The sequence below is a fragment of the Liolophura sinensis genome, chromosome 6 (assembly GCF_032854445.1).
Source record: "Liolophura sinensis isolate JHLJ2023 chromosome 6, CUHK_Ljap_v2, whole genome shotgun sequence".
NCBI classification, from domain to species: Eukaryota; Metazoa; Mollusca; class Polyplacophora; order Chitonida; family Chitonidae; genus Liolophura; species Liolophura sinensis.
This window is the reverse complement of record NC_088300.1, coordinates 7,021,963-7,035,638: the sequence shown is the minus strand read 5'-3', so window position 1 is coordinate 7,035,638 and position 13,676 is coordinate 7,021,963. Positions and strand designations below refer to the sequence as shown.

Sequence of the window (13,676 nt, the reverse complement as noted above, 5' to 3'; positions counted from 1 at the left end):
GATTATGTGTGATGATTTAAAATTTGTTGCTTTTCAGCTGTGCTGTTTGTTTGACTGCTATGCTTACCCTGTTTCCTCAACCTTTTCTGATGTGAAAGGTCAACTTAAATGCATTTTATACACATTTTTCAGTTGATTTTGGAGTCAAAGCTACATTGGTTCAGTTGGCCAATTTAGGGGCTGACATAAATGTGATTTTACCATTCTACACAGAACAATGCCTTCAGAATATTCTTGAATATTGCAAACCTGGGAAAAGGTGGAAGAATTACAGTACTTTAGATTTTTCTCTGTTTCCACAGAAAATTTGAACAATTTTTATGAACAACCTGGAGAACAGCTATATAGAATATGTACAGTGTGTCTGGGACAAACTTGAAAATGTTGGAATGTAAATACCAGGTATTTTTATAATGTCTTGCAGAGAGGCATGACTGTAAATATGTCAGCACTGGGGACAGTTTGCACAAGGTGACACCGTGGTGATGTGACAATCAGATATCTAATTGATGAAAGTGATATTCAAATGAAAGACAAAACTCGGCCAAAATTATATCATGCATACATTTTAAAAAGAGAACATTTTATTATTGTGATGATGCATTATTGAGACATTGCAGTTTGAAGGAAGCCAAAAGGTGCACACTGAGAAAATCTAAATCAAGGCCATGATATCAATTTTGACCAATCATACACCAGTTATTTTTTTTATAACTCGATAACAGAGTTATAGGCCGAAAAAAAACGTCCTTGGCCATTTGGATTTGTTACACCTCTCTTCTGAACTAACTAAGATATAGTATCTGTTATCTTTTCTTTTTTCTTTTCTTGCCCCAAGCAAATCAATAAATCAGTCAAAGCCAGCTCGGTTGCTCTTTCTCTATCGCCATGTGTGGCATGGCCTTTCTGTTCCAAAATTCAAGATCTACCTTGACCTCAATAAGTAATGTATATTTTCTTTCTTGCTTTAGAAGTCCTCTGATGTTTTCAGCAAGATTTTGCATCATTTGCATATTATGTTTACTTCACACTTTTTTCAGAATGATGCTGAGATTACTTAAGCAAATGTCAAAGTTCTCAGATTTTTAAGAAAATTAATACCAATTTTAACCATGTTGTGCACAGATATTCTCTACTGTATTTCCGAAACCTTTTTAGCAAGGAGCCGAGACTGGCTGCATGATGTCACAACTCTTCAAAATTGCCCTGACCTTTATGAACATAAAAGCCCATGCCGCGAGTAGGGGGGACTAACTTGTTTACATACCACTGATCACTTAGCAGCAGTCCGCACAACTGGTGGTGTCGGTATAGACAATGCTAGTAGGGCTATAGTCTTGTGGATTAGGCCCCTAAGTCTTACTGGTGTCATGCAAAGTGGCATGGCTAAACTTGAAAACTGCACAGCTATCAAATTAAATACACAATTTTATGAAATTCCCCAAATTCCCACTGTAATGTGCAGTAAATTAAGTGCTTGTCGAACAGTTACAAAAATGGCTTGCCAAATCTAAGTCTTGATTCAATGAAATAATTCATCCACTGAAAGCAACTAATTAAGACCTTTTGATGATTTGTTGCAGAATCTGCTGTTGTGTGGGAAACATTCCTGGTTTTTGTGTGATACAACGCCAACCTCTCCCACCTCCTCGGTGATGGACTTGTCTGACTCCAAGCTGAACCCCTCACCGTATGTGGTGCTACAGGGCTGGCAGCTGCTGGCTATGTGTACCTCACTGTTCCTCCCCAAGCAGAGCATCATGTGGCTGGTCAGGGTACATCTACAGAGAAATGCTGACCCACGGTGAGTTGTCAGAACAGTTAATGCTGGTCTACAGTGAGTTGTCATTACAGTAAATGCTGACCAAGAGTGAGTTGTCAGAACAGTTAATGCTGGTCTACAGTGAGTTGTCAGGACAGGTAATGCTGTCCCACAGTGAGTTGTCATTACAGGTAATGCTGACCCACAGTGAGTTGTCATTACAGGTAATGCTGACCCACAGTGAGTTGTCATTAGAGGTAATGCTGTCCCACAGTGAGTTGTTACAGGTAATGCTGACCCACAGTGAGTTGTCATTACAGGTAACCCTGGCCCATGATGATTTCTCAGGACAGTTAATGCTGGCCTGCTGAGTTGCCATTACATGTAATGCTGGCCCACAGTGAGTTGCCATTACATGTAATGCTGGCCCACAGTGAGTTGTCATTACAGGTAATGCTGGCCCACAGTGAGTTGTCATTAGAGGTAATGCTGTCCCACAGTGAGTTGTTACAGGTAATGCTGACCCACAGTGATATGTCAGGACTGGTAATGCTAACCCACAGTGAGTTGTCATTACAGGTAATGCTGGCCCACAGTGAGTTGTCATTACAGTTAATGCTGGCACACAGTAAGTTGTCATTACAGGTAATGCTGATCCACAGTGAGCTGTCATTACAGGTAATTCTGACCAAGAGTGATATGTCAGGACAGTTAATGCTGGCCCACAGTGAGTTGTTATTACAGTAAATGCTGACCAACAGTGATATGTCAGGACAGGTAATGCTGACCAACAGTGTGTTGTCATTACAGTTAATGCTGACCAACAGTGAGTTGTTTTTACAGGTAATGCTGACCCACATTGAGTTGTCATTACAGGTAATGCTGGCCCACAGTGAGTTGTCATTACAGGTTTTTGCTTACCCACAGTGAGTTGTCATTACATGTAATGCTGGCCCACAGTGAGTTGTTGTTACAGGTAATGCTGGCCCACAATGAGTTGTCAGGACAGGTAATGCTGACCCACAGTGAGTTGTCATTACAGGTCATGCTGGCCTACAGTGAGTTGTCATTACAGGTAATGCTGACCCACAGTTAGTTGTTAGGAGAGTTAGTGTTGACCCCCAGTGAGTTGTTAGGACAGTTAATGTTGACCCCCAGTGAGTCGTCAGACAGGTCATGCTTACCCACAGTGAGTCGTCAGACAGGTCATGCTTACCCACAGTGAGTCGTCAGACAGGTAATGCTGACCTACAGTGGGTTGTCAGAACACATAATGCTGACCCACGATGAGGTGATAAATTTTTAAATACCTGTAAGATATTAAAATTTGTTTAATGTATGCATTCCACTAACAAGACTTAATGTTTTATAAGTGAAATATTCTTGAATACGGTGTATAACACCAATCAAATAAATAAATAAACAAGACTTAGACTTGAGCTCCACGAAAACCGTGGTGTAGCTAGGCTGGTCAGGTTCAATTTTTGTTAAACCAATATATGCAAACATTATCCCATCTTCTGTGATAATCATTCATATGGCTTTATTTTTCAGGTCAGAAACTGGCAAATATGCGATATTTTGCCAGCGCGGTTTAGAGCGGACATCTCTGAAGGGAGGGCGAGAGGTTCACCCGTCAAGGATGGAGGTGTTGTCTATCTTACTGCGGAACCCTTACCATCATTCCTTACCCATCAGTATTCCTATCCACTTCCTCAATGGAAGCTACCAGGTACATAAATTCACCCCTCAAACTCAGTCAAACCTTATTGTACATGTAAACTATCTTCTGCATGTAGCATATCTTTAACTTTCTGCAGAAGTTTGCCAAGTGCGTTTTCAGATTGAAATTTTGTAGTAAAAATTTTATGTAGTGGAGAAACGATGGGCAACAATTAATTCTTGAAAAAGAATCGACGCAGTGTCATTTCAAACAAATAATGAAAAAAAAACATTACATCACAATTAGCATCTTTTCGTGCTGGCTGAGCCATATTATTTGCATAGTAGAATATAATACCTAGCATGGTTGATCTATCGTGACAGTGTTACATGAAGTTTTAGTGACACAGCATTAGAACTTTCAGCCACTGGGAGTCCAGTCGGTTGTACTCAATATAGAATATTTCCTGTGTGTAAGATTATGGACAGTGACTTGGCCTATCATTAGTTACACAGGAAGGTAAATCTGAATTCATTGAAGCTTACATGTAATCTAGGGAAGTATACAATCTCTGTCGCATTGACATAACCAGGCCTTGAGATATCCATGTTCGTAGTCAGAATGCCACAAATTTGACGCACCAGTTCATTTTGTTGTTCATAATTTCACATTGATCAGAAACGAATGGACCCATCATATATAACATTCTTATGATTGGTTAGACAAAGGATTGGTATTGGTAACAAACGTTTAAATTCATCTAAATCAGGAGAGGGTTGCATGGTCTTCCGGGACAGCTCAGTGGAATATTGGAATGTTGTAAAGCCTTGTATTCATGAGTTCAAATCTATCTCTGCCATACACCTGTCAATGGTGCACTCAGGTGGTACGAGTCGTCGCCTATTACCACTCAAACCACAAACTCACAAGTGTGGATTCTTGAAAATAGTGTGACGTAACAGCAAACCTTGAAGTATGGATATTAGAAAGCATTTCTTAACTTTATATGTTATTTTGCTGACATAAGGCCATATTGTGAAAAGGGTTCAAGAAAGTAGATACACTGTGCATGTACATAGTGTGTGATTTAAGTGTAATTCAGACAGAGGAGAAACCTTCCAAGAACAAATGCTGCAGATTAACAATATCAAAAAAGTAATCACAGGTGAAAATATTAATAAAGAAAAGTGGAGAAAGCTCTCCTAGCACATACCTGTGGTATCAGGATTTTGGAATCTGGCAAATGTTGATGTCAGAAGTTTTTCTTTTCCATGTTTTTGTGATGGAAATTTTTAACCCAGAAATAGCCTATTCCTGTGACTTACATATTTATTGTACGAGCATGTCCGTGTGCAGGTGATCAGTTTTGATGGATCCACCTCAGTACTGGAGCTGTTGCAGACACTGAACAAGGCCATAGGGATGAGGGACTGTAGTCAGTCTGGCTTTGCCCTCTTCACAGATGACCCCCTCCAGAGAGATCTACAACACTGCCTCAAGGGCACTCTCAAGGTCAGCCTCTCTCTAGGCTCTCATGAAATCTCAGGGACTTTGTCTCGAGTGGTTTTGTCAGAGTGTGTTGTGTCAGAGTGTATTGTGTCAGAGTGTGTTGTGTCAGAGTGTGTTGTCAGAGTGTGTTGTCAAACTGTGTTGTGTCAGAGTGTGTTGTCAGAGTGTGTTGTGTATGAGTGTGCGCTGTGTCATAGTGTGTTGTAACCATATATATTTGAATATCAAAATTGGTGAAAGCAGCTTCTATACACATGCATGTCTTCAGGCCATAGGTAAGCTGCAAAGCATTCTCTTGTGAAAGTTAGTATAATTTTGCAAGAAGTTTTTTTTTGTGCTGATTTTGTTCACCCCAGCCAGCAAACTGTAACAGTACATGTCTGAGTTGTTTTCATTTTGTTATCCTTGCAAATTACCACTATTACATGTACATGTATAAACCATTTAGCTTTTCCATTGTTTGCTTACTAACCAGCATAAATAAATTTTAGCTTGTGTTTTGACATGAACGTGTAAAAGCCACTTTAGTCCCAAACACTCTATTCTAGTTTTATTTACCGAAGGTTTGTGTTCATTTCCAGGTGTGTGATGTAATCTCCCGCTGGGATGAGGCTTACAATGAGGGTGGTTCGGGAAAACAGGACACGAATAGAACACTCCGGCTGCTCTACTGTAACAGGTATGTTTGAAGTGGGCGGCGAACTGGGGCCTGGCAACTTTGGTCGATTGAGCACATAATTATCTCCCCAGTTACCATTTGTAGGAAATTGTTATCTGAAAATTGATGTTGAGTTACATCAATTTGTTATTGGATTATATGACGTTTAGTTGCTTGAGCAGACCTGAGTTCCTGTCACTAGCTTTCAGCATTGAGATAACATGTTAAGAAGTGTGCTGTCTTGAAGTCCTGTGGTTTTAAGTCGGTGGGCGAGGGGAGGGGATGGGGGTTTGTTGGGTACATGTGTTTAGCAAAAGAGCTTTACTAAGACCACTCACGTTTCCACCATCTATAAACCTGATCTTTATATAAGTGAGATATAAACACCAGTCAAATAAAATAAAGAAATAAATAAATTTTTATACTATCTTAGATGGATGCACCTGGTATAAAGACAGCAGTGACTTTAAATGTTTGCATGTGTGATGTTATTCATGTGTGTGTTTTTGTAAAGGTTGTATTTCAAGAGCACGTGTAATGGGGAGACAGAGAAAGAACGTCTGCTGCTGGTGTACCAGATTAACAACGAGATCGTGGCTGGGCGGTTCCCACTGAACCGCGACTTGGCCCTGGAGCTGGCCTCCCTCATGGCTCAGGTAAGGTGCCCGTCAACATTGTGTGTTGTTTTGGAGCTGTGTCATCTCAGAGTTAGTGTTATCTTAGTGGTAGTATTCCAGGGGGCTCTTGCACAAAGCAGTTGTATCTTAAGTTGTCTATAACTACTGTGGCAACATATGCCTTTAACATGTGTCGTCATAGTTACAATCAACTTAGCCTACGATTGCTTTGTGTAAGAGGCTGCGGATTTTGACCTTGAGGAATAATTTTCAATTTTGTTCTGTAAGTCTCAAACAACTTTTAGGATTAAAATTGCAAATTCTTAAAGGTAAGTCACAATTTTAGTGTTGTGAGCCTGACTTAAGCCTATAGAACTGTTGTATCCTGCTGGATAGTAGTCATGCTGGGCCTAAAGTATTGAATTTCCTTGAAATAAAATCTTTTTTACAGTGATAGATGCCGTCTGCTATAGTACGGAAGTCAAAATGGCCATGTTTGCAGCAAAATATTTGGGGAGCGGGAATATATTTGTGACGTGAATTTGTTGACAGATAGAGTTTGGTGATGTACGTGTCTCTGAAGGCCTGTCCCCAGGAGCTGTTGTCCCCACTCCCCAGCTGGCGCAGGTGCTGGACAGATTCTACCCCAGACAGTACAAGGACACCAGCTCAAGCGATCTCAAGTAAGCCACGCAAACATCTTCTCCATGCTGCTTTATTGCGGGCAGAAATTGTCAGTTTTCTAGGATGTGTAATGTAGCAGGGTGATAAGGTGCTATCTACCTCCAGACTGGGAGAAATATACCGTTAGACTAGTGTTAGAAGCATGGAGTCAAAACCCAGAGATTTCTGATTCAGTTCCTCGCCTAGTAAGCCCGGTCACACTTGGTGCTGTGTCATAGATGGCTGGGGTAGCTTGTATAACAGACTGTGATACTTTGGTGGACCCACCCCCTTTCTTCAGTAGTCCTGAGAACATGACTCGTAAAACTGGTGGGGTGGTGGGGGGGAGGGGTTGGTGGTGAATATATGAGGCTGATATAAAGAACTATCTAACCCAGGGCTGGGAGAATATCCCTTTAGTCTGATGATAGAAGTGTGGATTCAGACCCTCAGATTAGTCTGGTGATAGAAGTGTGGATTCAGACCCTCAGATTCCTGGTTCAAATCCCCAGGCACAGTATGATCATGGATAGATACATGTAAATTGTCAGATAAGTCAAGGCACAAACATCGTTTGGATTTCAGAGCAGATGTATGGTGTGAGCTGACATTTGAGCAGTGCCCTTGCTTGGTGGGGTTTCCTCGCAGACATATGGTTCAGGGTTTCAGTGCCCATGTTTGGTGGGGTTTCCTCGCAGACGTATGGTTCAGCATTTTAGTGCCCACACTTGGGGTTTCCTTGCAGACATATGGTTCAGGGTTTCATTTCCCATGCTTGGTGGGGTCTCCTGGCAGACTTATGGTTCAGGGTTTCAGTGCCCATGCTTGGTGGTGTTTACTCGCGGACATATGGTTCAGCATTTTAGTGCCCACACTTGGGGTTTCCTCACGGACATATGGTTCAGGGTTTCACTGCCCTCTCTTAGTGGGGTTTCCTCGCAGATGTATGGTTCAGCATTTCAGTGCCCACACTTGGTGGGGTCTCCTGGCAGACTTTTGGTTCAGGGTTTCAGTGCCCATGCTTGGTGGGGTTTCATCGAAGACGTATGGTTCAGTGTTTCAGTGTACATGTATGGTTCGTGTCTCATCAGAGATTTGTTTTGGGTTGGTGCAGATGTATAGTTGGGGTTTAATTGTAGGTATGCAGTCTGGTTGTCATGTCAGGTGCCTGTGCTACTATGTCACACAGCCATTGTATGATATTAAAATTAAATGGATGGATTTAAAATTAAATGGATTTAGTGTTTAAATCTCAACAAACTTCATGCCATTGTTTTTTGTTTTCAGACAGCTGACCTCCACCCTGATTGAGAGGTGGCAGGCCCTAAAAGGACGTGGCACCCAGGACTGTGTCAGGGTGTACCTCACAGTTGCCAGAAAGTGGCCATTCTGTGGGGCCAAGCTGTTCTGTGCTGTGGTGAGTTACACACATTACTACTTGTGTGACTATTTAATTTAACATATAAGAGTTACCAGCTGATAGGCCTAGTGTGTAAAGTGTCAGACTGATGTAGTATATACCACTGCATTGGTCTAGTGCTTGCATCTTGTGCACATGTACCACCAGACTGATCTGGTGCCTGCATCTTACAGTGTGCACATGTATCACCAGATTTGTGAAGTGCCCGCATCTTACAGTGTGCACTTGTATCACCAGATTGGTCTAGTGCCCACATCTGACAGTGTGCACATGTGTCACCAGATTGGTCTAGTGCCCACATCTGACAATGTGCGCATGTATCACCAGATTTGTGAAGTGCCTGCATCTTACAGTGTGCACGTGTACCACCAGATTGGTCTAGTGCCGGCATCTTACAGTGTGCACATGTACCACCAGATTGGTCTAGCACCCGCATCTGACAGTGTGCACATGTGCCACCAGGTTGGTCTAGTGCCCGCATCTTACAGTGTGCACATGTTACCAGATTGGTCTAGTACCCACATCTGACAGTGTGCACATGTACCACCAGATTGGTCTAGCACCTGCATCTTACAGCATGCACATGTACCTCCAGATTGGTCTAGTGCCCATATCTTACAGTGTGAACATACACCATAAAAAAGGTATAGTGCTTGCACCATATACTGTGCACATGTACCACTAGATTGGTCTAGTGCTTGCATCATTAATACATTGTGCACATGTACCATTAAATTGGTCTAGTGCCTGCATCTTACAGTGTGCACATTTTCCATTAGATTCATCTAGTGCCTGTATCTTACAGTAGTCAGATGTTCCATTAGATGCATCTAGTGCCTGCATCTTACAGTGTGCACATGTTCCATTAGATTTTTCTAGTGCTACATCTTACAGTGTGCACATGTTCCATTAGATTCATCTAGTACCTGTGTTTCACAGTGTGCACATGTACCACTACCCTTATTCCACAATCTTTTCTGATACGAAAGAGTGAATTTCATTGCAATTTATGCACATTTTTAATTTAATTTATTGACAAATCTACATTGGTTGGATTGTCCAGCTTGACAAAAATTATAATTTTATCAATCAGTACAGAATAATACCTTCAGAGTATGCTTGAATAAACACTTTGCAAACATGCAAAAAGGAAGAATTACTCTAGATATGCCCAGTGTTAAATATCTTCTTTACATTCTGATGTGACATTAAAAACAAGTGGTAAGACCCCAAAAAGTAAATCATCCTACTTCTTCAACCTTTTCAACCGTGTCTGCAACCAACATTTTGAAACATTCCGACAGAACTGTGGGGTGTAGAGAAGTAATCTGCATAGTTGTATGAAGCTGGTGTCTTTAATGACAGAAACAGATCATTTTAAGCATAATTTTCATAAGAATTTTATGCATAAATTCCCCTGAAAAAAGTGCTTTAGTGGTTGAAGAGGTTGAAGATTTACAGTACAAAATAGAAATTTAGAAAAAATAGTTGTGAATGTTCAAGCATTGACCTTCCCAGTCTCAACTGCTGGGAATGCTGTTTGATGGTTTAAAGTTCCTGACCTGGCCTACTTTACAGCCATAGTTTTACCTTGTTCCTGATAATATACAGATAAGACAAACTACTGAGGGAACACTGTTTGTTCTTGCTGTGTCCATGTTCAACTTTATATTAAATAATGTTCTGTTTGCACATGTTTGTGTTGTAGCCTAAAGGTGGCAAAGAGAAGAATACCTGTATCTGGTTGGCCGTACATGAGGAGGGCCTTAGTGTGCTGGAGTACTCATCTATGGTAGGACAGTAGGGACAAAATGTTTGTGTTGTAGCCTAAAGGCGACAAAGAGAAGAATATCTGACAGTAGGGAGAAAATGTTTGTGTTGTAGCCTAAAGGCGACAAATAGAAGAATATCTGACAGTAGGGAGAAAATGTTTGTGTTGTAGCCTAAAGGTGGCAAAGAGAGGAATACCTCTATCTGGCTGTCCGTACATGAGGAGGGCCTTAGTGCGCTTGAGTACGCATCTAGGGTACTCCCTAGACCAATAGGGACAAAATGTTTGTGTGAGTCAGATATAGTTTATATTCCTCAGATCAGTCTAAAGAGATTTATGTATGTTTGTAATGAGGGCCTCAGTGTGCTGGAGTACTCATCTATGGTAGGACAGTATGATCAAAATGTGTATGAATGTGTGGCCCAATAATAGATTTTTATAATGAAGATTTGGAGGTTAATCAGGTACATGTAACTGACAAAGGACGGAGAATTATTTCTGGCACTCCAATTTGATCCACCTACATGTATAAACTTCACCAGCCTGATGTGTTCTGATTGAAAAACCCTTAAATACAACATCATGAAACATCCACCAGATATTCATATAAATGTTTCTTGAATCAGATGTACATTTTATTAATCTGTTTCTGAATTGTTTATTGTCTCTGTTAGAGGAAACTAGCCCTGTGTTCTATTATGTTTGGATATATTTGAATTGTTTATTGTCTCTGTTAGAGGAAACTAGCCCTGTGTTCTATTATGTTTGGATATATTTGAATTGTTTATTGTCTCTGTTAGAGGAAACTAGCCCTGTGTTCTATTATGTTTGGATATATTTGAATTGTTTATTGTCTCTGTTAGAGGAAACTAGCCCTGTGTTCTATTGTGTTTGGATATATTTGAATTGTTTATTGTCTCTGTTAGAGGAAACTAGCCCTGTGTTCTATTGTGTTTGGATATATTTGAATTGTTTATTGTCTCTGTTAGAGGAAACTAGCCCTGTGTTCTATTATGTTTGGATATATTTGAATTGTTTATTGTCTCTGTTAGAGGAAACTAGCCCTGTGTTCTATTATGTTTGGATATATTGAATTGTTTATTGTCTCTGTTAGAGGAAACTAGCCCTGTGTTCTATTATGTTTGGATATATTTGAATTGTTTATTGTCTCTGTTAGAGGAAACTAGCCCTGTGTTCTATTATGTTTGGATATATTTGAATTGTTTATTGTCTCTGTTAGAGGAAACTAGCCCTGTGTTCTATTGTGTTTGGATATATTTAACATCTGGTATTTTACTTCTGGCTTTCAGCAACCTATGAATACTTATGACTACAAGTCTGTGATCACATTTGGTGGATGGAGAGACGAGTTCATGTTTGTGCTGAATCAACTGATAGAGTCCGCTCCACATCATTACGAGCACCGTACTGACCGTCTCCTCTTTCTCATGCCCAAACCTCAGGTAAGCTCACCATCTAATGGAGTCCGCTCCACATCATTATGAGCACCATACTGACTGTCCTCCTCTTTCTTATGCCCAAACCTCAGGTAAGCTCATCCTCTGATGGAGTCAGCTCCACATTATTATAAGCACCGTACTGACCGCCTTCTCTTTCTCATGCCCAAACCTCAGGTAAGCTCACCCTCTGATAGAGTTCGCTCCACATCATTATGAGCACCGTACTGACCGTCTTCTCTTTCTCATGCCCAAACCTCAGGTAAGCTCACCCTCTGATAGAGTCCGCTCCACATCATTATGAGCACCGTACTGACCGTCTTCTCCTCTCAGGCACAAACATCAGATAAACTGATCATCTGATAGAGTCTGCTCCACACCATTATCAGCACCGTACCGACCGTTTTCGCCTTCTCATGCCCAAACTTCAGATAAGCGGATCCTCTGATGGAGTCCGCTCCACATCATTATGAGCACCATACTAACCGTCCCCTTTTTCTCATGCCTAAACCTCATGTAAGCTCACTCTCTGATAGAGTTAGCTCCCTCTGAAGTGACCGAGGTGACAAAAGATGGCCAAAACCGGGTGATCATCTGGCCTGGACACTGAAACCAAAGGCAGTAACTGACTTACACAGTGGTTGCATTGTTTGACAAGGGTCATTCGTTTCACGAAGTCGGTGCTTTAGTTACTAAAGTTGGACAGATTTATCTAAATATTAAAATTCACCTTAATTATTACAGATGCGTCAAAGATATGTAATGGTGTACGGTCTCCCGAAGAGTGGGCCTACATCTACATCGCTAAATGTACCCATGAATGAAATTGAAGAAAGTATTAAGACAGGCGATGTCTAATCCAAACACTGTCTGAAAGCATGACCATGCCAAACAAGGATGAGAGCCCTCATTATGCAACAGATATGTTTACAAATGTATTTTAGCTAGAAACAAATTTCACTGAGACCAATCTGTCGTCAGAACCTCTATTAAATACAGAAAACTTATTCCAAACACTATCACAATTTACTTTTCCCCTTTTTGAGTAGCACTGTGTGCGAGCCCGCATATCAGGAGGATTTGTTTGGGTTGTTATCACATTAGGTGTTCAAACAACACCGTCACTGGCTTTAGAAACAAAATGTTATATGATTTCCTGTATACAGTTTGGCCCAGATGTGATTTACGTGTCGCCAGAGACAGATAAGATTATTGTTTTGCCTTTCGCGAGCAAAAAATCATGTGATCGATGGGTAGACAGGTGGAAATTTTGAGTCCTGTGATAGTAAGTGGTTTGTATCTACATGTAGATAAAGCCAATCTGTATAACTAAAATTTGATTTGAGAGGACTCTGTTAAGTAAATCAAGTATTCTTGTTTACAAAATATGGGCGGAAGTTGACAGTCTTTCAAACTATGCCAGAAGAACAAGAAATGTTTAGCTGCTGCTAGCCTAGTTTGCAAGTATGGAATCACAATGTGCTAAATTCGGCAACAGCTTTGTATACCCAGAGCCCTACAGTTTAAAAATGAATATTTCACATAACACTCCACATGCTTAAAGGTAGTGAGGTGGCATGCTTATTCTCCACAAAGTTTTCTCCTAAATTCTCATTTATCACAAAATAACGATAATGAAACATACAGCCTGTTGCGAAATGCATGTACTAAAATTATTATGATTAAAACTAAGGAAAACATGAACAGTTGGTCGTAGGAGCATAGACTAACTGCTCAGTGAAGCGTCAAGCAATCCAGTGGGTATGTAGGATAAATGACCCGTGGGAAACAATGGAGCCAGTGTGGAAATTCAGTTCTGCGCCAATTTCTGAACCACAGTCTCATATGTGCCTCTTCAATCCAATGATTTTTTGTTCGCATGTATATAGGAGTATCAGATCCAACTGCTTGATATCACAGAAACAGTCCAGCAGGCATTGAAAGATTTCAAGTAAATGGATGTATAAACAAATTAAAGATACATGAATGAGTGATAGGAGATAATTATTTGTTTATTTAAATTTTTTTTTTTTTTTTTTGCAGATTCTGGAAATAACACATTTGATTGCATCCTACATAAACTTTCGGGTGGCCACATCACCAGACAGTGCTGGGGATTCGTGATCCATTGTTATGAAGCTTTACTTTTCTACCCT

General features: G+C 40.6%; 1 protein-coding gene across 3 annotated transcripts in view; it reads left to right on the top strand.

Annotated features, from left to right (window-relative positions):
- LOC135466497 (pleckstrin homology domain-containing family H member 1-like) overlaps positions 1 to 13,676 on the top strand; it is a 71,214-nt gene extending 57,538 nt beyond the window's left edge. For all 3 annotated transcript variants that reach the window (XM_064744012.1, XM_064744011.1, XM_064744013.1), the window contains 10 exons: positions 1,584 to 1,804; positions 3,317 to 3,494; positions 4,782 to 4,937; positions 5,516 to 5,613; positions 6,107 to 6,248; positions 6,762 to 6,892; positions 8,160 to 8,289; positions 10,001 to 10,084; positions 11,374 to 11,526; positions 13,564 to 13,676. In XM_064744012.1, coding sequence (XP_064600082.1) covers positions 1,584 to 1,804; positions 3,317 to 3,494; positions 4,782 to 4,937; positions 5,516 to 5,613; positions 6,107 to 6,248; positions 6,762 to 6,892; positions 8,160 to 8,289; positions 10,001 to 10,084; positions 11,374 to 11,526; positions 13,564 to 13,644 — 1,374 coding nt within the window. In that variant the 3' untranslated portion in view covers positions 13,645 to 13,676. The remainder of the gene's footprint in view (positions 1 to 1,583; positions 1,805 to 3,316; positions 3,495 to 4,781; positions 4,938 to 5,515; positions 5,614 to 6,106; positions 6,249 to 6,761; positions 6,893 to 8,159; positions 8,290 to 10,000; positions 10,085 to 11,373; positions 11,527 to 13,563) is intronic.